At 37.9% G+C, this 7,352-nt stretch overlaps 1 protein-coding gene across 4 annotated transcripts in view; it reads right to left on the minus strand.

Annotated features, from left to right (window-relative positions):
• CEP350 (centrosomal protein 350) overlaps window positions 1-7,352 on the minus strand; it is a 187,037-nt gene that overhangs the window by 77,021 nt on the left and 102,664 nt on the right. For 2 of the 4 annotated variants that reach the window (XM_023510752.1, XM_003785670.3), the window contains exons 20-22: window positions 6,363-6,499; window positions 5,116-5,238; window positions 3,195-3,364 (exon numbers count right to left, since the gene is read on the minus strand). In XM_023510752.1, coding sequence (XP_023366520.1) covers window positions 3,195-3,364; window positions 5,116-5,238; window positions 6,363-6,499 — 430 coding nt within the window. The remainder of the gene's footprint in view (window positions 1-3,194; window positions 3,365-5,115; window positions 5,239-6,362; window positions 6,500-7,352) is intronic. The other 2 variants (XM_023510753.1, XM_023510754.1) reach the window with 2 other exon arrangements.

Consider the following 7,352-nt stretch of genomic DNA (forward strand, 5'->3'; position numbering starts at 1 on the left):
GTAGAGTGCCATGGCATCACAGCTCACAGCAACCTCCAACTCCTGGGCTCAAGCGAGTCTCCTGCCTCTGCCTCCCAAGTAGCTGGGACTACAAGTGCCTGCCACAACACCTGGCCATTTTTTCGTTGCAGCCATCATTGTTGTTTGGCGGGCCTGGGCTGGGGATTCGAACCCACCACCTTTGGTGTATGTGGCTGGCGCCTTAGCCGCTTGAGCCACAGGCGCCGAGCCACAATTTTGCATTCTTACCAACAATGACAGCAAGTTCCTGTTGCTCTGCATCCTTGTCACCAATTGTACTGTCAGTATTTTTGGATTTTAGCCATTCTAATAAGCGTGCTATGGCATCTTGTGATTTTAATTTTTCATTTCTCTAATGTCATATCATATGATGTTGAAGACCTATTTCTGTGTCTATTTGCCATTTGTATATTTTCTTCAATGAAGTGCCTATTCTGATCTTCTATAGATTTTTTTAATTAGGCTGGTGATTTTCCTATTGCTGAGTCTTAAGAGCTCTTTATATATTCTTCATCAAATATGTGATTTGCAAACATTTTCTCCCAGTCTGTAGCTTGTCTTTCAATTCCCTTAACAGTGTCTTTCACAGAGCAGAAGTTTTTAAATTTTAAAAGTACAATTCATCATGTTTTTTCCTTTCATGGATTATACCTTGAGTTGTTATACCTTAGAAGTCACCATCAAACCAAAGGTCACTTAGATTTTCACTTATGTTTTCTTCTACATATGCATTTTTCTTTTTTTTTTTTTTGAGACAGAGTCTCACTATGTTGCCCTGGGTAGATTGCTGTGGCGTCACGGCTCACAGCAACCTCAAACTCTCAGGCTTAAGTGACTCTCTTACCTTAGCTTCCCAAGTAGTTATGATTATAGGTGCCCACCACAACACCCAGCTTTTTTGTTGTTGTTATAGTTGTCCTTGGGGTTTGGCAGGCCCCAGGCCGAGTTCAAACCCGCTAGCCCCAGTGTACGTGGCCGGCGCCCTAGCCACTGAGCTACAGGCGCCAAGCCTACATATGCATTTTTCTAATGATTCAATTTCTTTGGACTGTGGTTGTCCTGTGAATTCTAGCTGTCTGGACCTCTCTGGACTCCTAACTCCACTTCTTCAACTCAAGGAGACCACTGGGCTCCATGCTCTATGGCAATGGTTCTGAACCTTCCTTATACTGCAGCCCTTTAATACAGTTCCAAAGGGGTCACGACCCACAGGTTGAGAACCACTGCTCTATGGTCTAGAGACTCTAAGGCAGTAAGCTGGCACAACTGTAGCACTCCTCTCATTTGTTTCCAGTTTCTCATGAATCATCATTCACTACCTGATGCCCAATGTCTTGAAAACAGTTATTTCATGTTTTGCCTGACATTATACTTGTTTTTAAGAGGGAAGGCAAATCTGATCCCCTTCCTCCATCATGGCCAGAAGTATTAGTGCAAGTAATTTAACACTGTTCAAAGAAACTAAATAAATCAAAAAGTCATTGTTCATAACATTTCAAAATAGTCACCTGACAATTATTTATTCACCGCTCTTACAAGCAAGGCATCATGGTAAATACTTGAGATATCGCATGAAGCATGGTACACTGGTTGCCATCTTTTCTTTTAAGTCTCCTGCAAATTATCAGTAATTTGATTTGTCATCCATACTTTAACTCCAAATCCTATTGTGTGCGGGGGATTGTTTGTTTTGTTTTGTTTTTGAGACAAGGTCTTGCTCTGTTGCTGGGGCTAGAGTATAGAGGCATCATCACAGCTCACTGCAACCTCAAAACTCCTGGGCTCAAGTGATCCTCATGTTTTACCCTTTAGAGTAGCTGGGACTACAAGCACACACCACCATTCCTTGTTAATTATTTTGTTTTTTTGTAAAGACAGGGTCTTACTATACTGTTCATGCTGTTTTTAGACTCCTGGCTTTAAGTCATTCACCTTCCTTGGCATTCCAAAATGCTAAGATTACAGGAATGAGCAAATGTACCCAGATTCAAACACTATTATGAATGAGATAAAATTCAGTACAAGTTAAATTTTCCCTACAGGAAACACTTAAATAATTCCTTTATTATTTTCCTATATCTTTAATTTTTCCCATGGTGTAGAAGCTGTCATTAGAAGGTCTGTTCCTAAAACAAATTTCATAAGTGTTTAACCTAGTAGTCCACAAAACATTTTTGACTGTGTATATCTCTCAGCATGAAATCCAAGCATGCCTCCCAATACTTACCAACTATTGTATCAGTCTTCCTGGGCTGCTATAATGGAATATCATAGAATATATGGCTTAAACAATAGATTTATTTTCTCATAGTTTCGGAGGCTAAAAGTCCAAGATCATGGTGCCAGGAAGATTGGTTAGTGAGCTTTCTCTCCCTGGCTTGCAGACAGACACTTTCTTGGCCTTTTCTGTGTGTGTGTACTCCTGGTGCCTCTTCTTATAAGGACACCAGTACTAGTCAAGTAAGATCCCTACCCTCATGGCCTCATTTAACCTTAACTACCTCCTTCAAGGTCTTATCTCTAAATACAGTCACATGAGGAGTTAGTGCTTCAACATATGAATCTAAGAGGGCTATGTTGATACTGGTAGACCTGGTGATCTCCAAATTGCCCTAGGAGTGGATCGTTCATTTCTTGAAGGATGAGGTATGTTCAGAGACAGAGAAGCTCTATTATTCCATCCCATAGAATCTCAGAAATCTGAAAGCCCTCCTTTATTTCATTTTATCTCCTTTAGTCCAAACTGGCAGTGTCTCCACTGGTACAATCTCATCTCTATTCCTGGCTTCTGCTAAGACAGCTAATCGAATCCTTTATGAAGCAATTGTCCAGCCACAGCCTTGGTGTTCTGTTCTCTCCAGAATATAATTTCTCATTTTTTGCAATATGGACAGCTGAGAATTTTCTAAATCTTCAAGTTCTAGTTTCATTTTGCTTAATAATTCCTTCGATTTGCTATAAGCACCAAAGAGAAACCAGGTCATGCCTTTAGTACTTTGCCTAGAAAGTACTAAAACTAAATATATAATATTAATACAAGCCCATCACCTTTAACTCCTACTTTCCACAAAACACTAGAAAATAGTTTCAGTTATTTGCCATTTTATAACAAAGATCACTTTTCCTTCTATTTACAAGCAAATGACTATACACATATGTTCAAGGAAAGTTACCTTTCTCATCAGGAAGAGATGGAACACTATCACTTCGTAAAGAATCATCTGCAGCAGTCTGAACCTGTTCATCAATGGAACTCTCCATCTTTTCACCATGAAGTTTCTTCTCATTTTCCTTGTAAGGTGGAACTGAAGGACTTTCTTGATGGCTGCTACCACTACTACTTCTGTTTATAGATATTATAGAAACAAACAAATGAACAAAAATCAGCAAAAAAAGGATCATAAGTTCAAAGTAAACTTATTTGGCCGAAGAATTGTGCTTTATAATCAAGATATGAAATGGAAAGAGTTACAATATAAAACATAAAGTTAAGTGGATTTAAGTCTAAGAATAAACTATTTGAAAAAGATAAGTAGCAGAGAGGAAGGCTGTATTTTTAAATAATCCTAATAGGCAACCACTATTTTTCCCTTCATTTCAAAATCAAAGTTCTGGGAAAGGGGCTTCTACTCACTGTTCCTACTTTCTGACCTTTCATTAACATCGTAATTTATCACAATCTGCTTCCATCCCAAGTGCTTTGCTAGAATTTTTTTTTTTTTTTATTTGACAGGGACTGGCTCTGTCACCTGAGCAAGAATGCAATAGCATCATTATAGTTCATAGCAACCTCAAACTCCTGGGTTCATGATTCTCTTGCCTCAGCCTCCTAAGTAGCTAGGACTATAGGCATAAGCCACTATGTTGGGCTAATTTTTTTCTATTTTTTGGAGAGATGGGGTCTCATTTTTGCTTAGGCTGATCTTGAACTCCTGGCCTCAAGCAATCCTCCTGCCTTGGCCTCCCTGAGTGCTAAGATTACAGGCATGAGCCACCATCCCCAGCCCAGAACCATTCTTGGTATCTAAACTAATTGCCAAATCCAATAGATAATTTATTTCTCTGCAATTTTAGGTGGTTTCTTCTTCCTTTCTTAAAAGCCTACTTGCTAAAGAAAATGTAGTAAAATGTTAGCATTACAGTAAGCTGGATGAAAGCCATTTGATGACTTTTCATTACATCAGCTACTTTTCTGTAAAGCTAAAATTATTTCAAAATTAAATGTTAAATAAAAGACCTTTCCTATCTGCCTATCTGCCTCAGCGGCTAGGACACTGGCCACATACACTGGAGCTGACAGGTTTGAACCCAGCCCAGGCCTGCCAAACAACAACTACAACCAAAAAATAGATAGGTGTTGTGACAGGTGCCTGTAGTCCCAGCTACTTGGGAGACTGTGGCAAGAAAAATCACTTAAGCCCAAGAGTTTGAGGTTGCTATGAGCTGTGACGCCACAGCACTCTACTGAGGGTGATATGTCACTATGGTGAGACTGTCTCAAAAATAATAATACTAATAATAATGTTGACCTCTCCTTTCTTATATTCCATGATTCTCCTTTCACATGTTTCTCTTCCCATCCTCCAGCAAATTGGGGGTGGTGGTGGTGGTGTGCATTTAATTTTTCTGTATTCTTTAAAATGATGGTATTCCCCAGGGACTTATTTTGGTCCTATTCTCTTTGATACCACATTCTCCTCAGGCAATTTTATGCATCCTTACAACTTCAACTACTGTCAATCAAGGTTCAGTTCTTTGGTGGATAACTATCTAAGTGACTTGGGTCAGTTTCTCCACATCTACATGAGCCTCAGTTTCCTAATCTATGAAGATAATATTGCTTGCCTTGGAAGGCTGCTGTAAAGATTAAATACAGAAAAGATAATTTTTATCATGCCTATACAATGTAGGTTCTCAAGAACTACAGCTCTGTTATTTTTATAAATTAGCTAATCAAATGGGAAAGCCAGAACTCTGAAAGGCAGACACTTTCTATTTAATGAAATAAGATTGAGAACTCAAAGTAAAGCAATGTTTAAGCCATTTATCAGACTTTCCTAAAATGTACTGATAAAGAAATTAAACCATCTTCACCTTCGACCATGATTCTTATACCTTGAAGACTCAGAATAACTATCATATGAAGGGGAATGTTTCTGATGCTTTGAGTCAAGAATTCCTTCTTTACTCTGAGAGAATGAAACAGATTGACTTTTCCTACAAAAAAATAAAAAATGATTAAGTATCCAAAGTCTCCAGTAACAGAAAGATTTTAAATAGTGCTTGAAAGTAATATGAGAAAAAAATCTTGAATGAAATTATGAATAACTGTTATAAAGTATTTAAGAAAGACATTCAATGGAAAAGGATATACAACACATTAAAGAAAATCTTTTGCTTTATTAAAGAAAATAAACACAAAATCATTCCTAGTATCAATGAATATTAATAGACTTAAAATTTACAAATTAGAGACTGTCAAAATATAATGTCACTCAAAACTTATCTACAAAAAACTTTTTAATTACTTTTCATTGCTCTTACAATAAACTCCAAAATCATGGCGTGTGCAAGGTTTTAGCCATAATCTGATCCCTGCATCATCTCATACCCTTTCCTCTCTGCTCTCTGCCTCCAGTCACAGTCGTCTTTTTTTTCTTTCCTTTTCTTAAATATGCCATGTTCCTTCTTCTTCCAGGGCTTTTTTTTCTTCTTTGGAAACAGGGTCTTGGTCTGTCACCTAGTCTGGAGTGGTCCAGTGACATCATCATAGCTCACTACAGCCTCAAACTCCTGGGTTCAAATGATCCTCCTGCCTTAGCCTCCTGTGTGGGACTACAGGGATGTGATACCACGCCCAGCAAATAGATTCTATCTTTTATAGACATGGGGTCTTGCTTTGTAACCAAGGCTGATCTCAAACTTCTGTCCTCAAGCAGTCCTCCACTCTCAGCATCCCAAAGCTCTGAATCATAGGCATGAGCCACACACTGGCCCAGGGCTCTTAATTTGCCTATTCATTACATCCTTTACATCACTAACTCCTCATTCACCAAATCTAATCATAAGATTTATTTCCTTAGGAAATCTTCTTGACCTCCAGACACCATTAGGCTATTCAAATTCCCATATTATATATCTCTGAGATATGTGTTCCTTTCTTTCCTGACATTTATCTCAGTTTGTAAGTTTGTAAGTGTTCATTCACCTCACTAAATATTTCCCTAACATGTATTTTCTCTACTACACCAAATGCCCATAACTGTACTCCCAGTACTCATAATATTGCCTAGGACATAAGGGATACTTATTACATCTTTGCTGAATGAATGGATATTAACCTATCTGTTTCAGCTCTGGTACTCAGTTGTTTCATGAAGTCTGGAATATGTTGCCGCTGGTGGTCATATAGTGTTGCGAGAGGAGCTCCTGAAGCAGTGAGAGCATCTGAGATATGCGTTCGTGTCAACTCTGCCATCTAAATACAAACACACCCAAGTAAGGCAAATGTAGATGGAAAGAGATAGTATCACTGAATAACTAAGAAAGTGCACAGTGTCTTGGAAAGATTAGTGGCGCGAGAGTAAGGAAATTCTGCTACTACAGAAGAAATATTTTGGCTAAGTCACTTTAGCCTCTTTAAATCTCAACACCTTCATTTTATAAAAATAATTAGATTACATGATTTGTAAGGTTTCACCTAGCTATAACAATCTATAAACTAGATGGAAAAGCTTCAAAATCACAGAATAAACAGTAATTATCCAAAAATTAAATCTTCCTTTAAGAATCAAGTCAATCACAACTTCCTTTCTAACTTTTTTTGGACCAGCAGTATGAAGTACATTTTCCCTACTCTTAACCACTATTTCAACTGCTACATATATTATTCATTTCATATTTATTCAATCACTGATCAGCTATAAGCTGACTTATAGTGTTTTGAAATCTTTATTAATGTTGTCTACGACATTGAAATTTTCTGGAGAAAGGAAACTCAATTGTATGTTTATTTGTACAACCTCATGCTATCCAACATATAGTAAATTCATGAAATTTTAATAACTAAGTCATTTCACAAGTTGTCCTACTTGTTTAAAAAAACAAAAGTTACTGTTAAAATAAGGTAAAATTGTATCAATAAATTATGATAGCCTATATAGAGACAGCCATGAAACTATTTCTCACTTTACCTGTGGTACAATTAAAGAAAAGACACTAACATCACTGTGTGTAAAATTGTAATATCCGGCTCAGTGCCTGTGGCTCAAGCGGCTAAGGCGCCAGCCACATACACCTAAGGTGGCGGGTTCGAATCCCCAGCCCGGGCC

Source organism: Otolemur garnettii, unplaced genomic scaffold, assembly GCF_000181295.1.
Source record: "Otolemur garnettii isolate 467f Iridium unplaced genomic scaffold, OtoGar3 scaffold00016, whole genome shotgun sequence".
Lineage (NCBI taxonomy): Eukaryota > Metazoa > Chordata > Mammalia > Primates > Galagidae > Otolemur > Otolemur garnettii.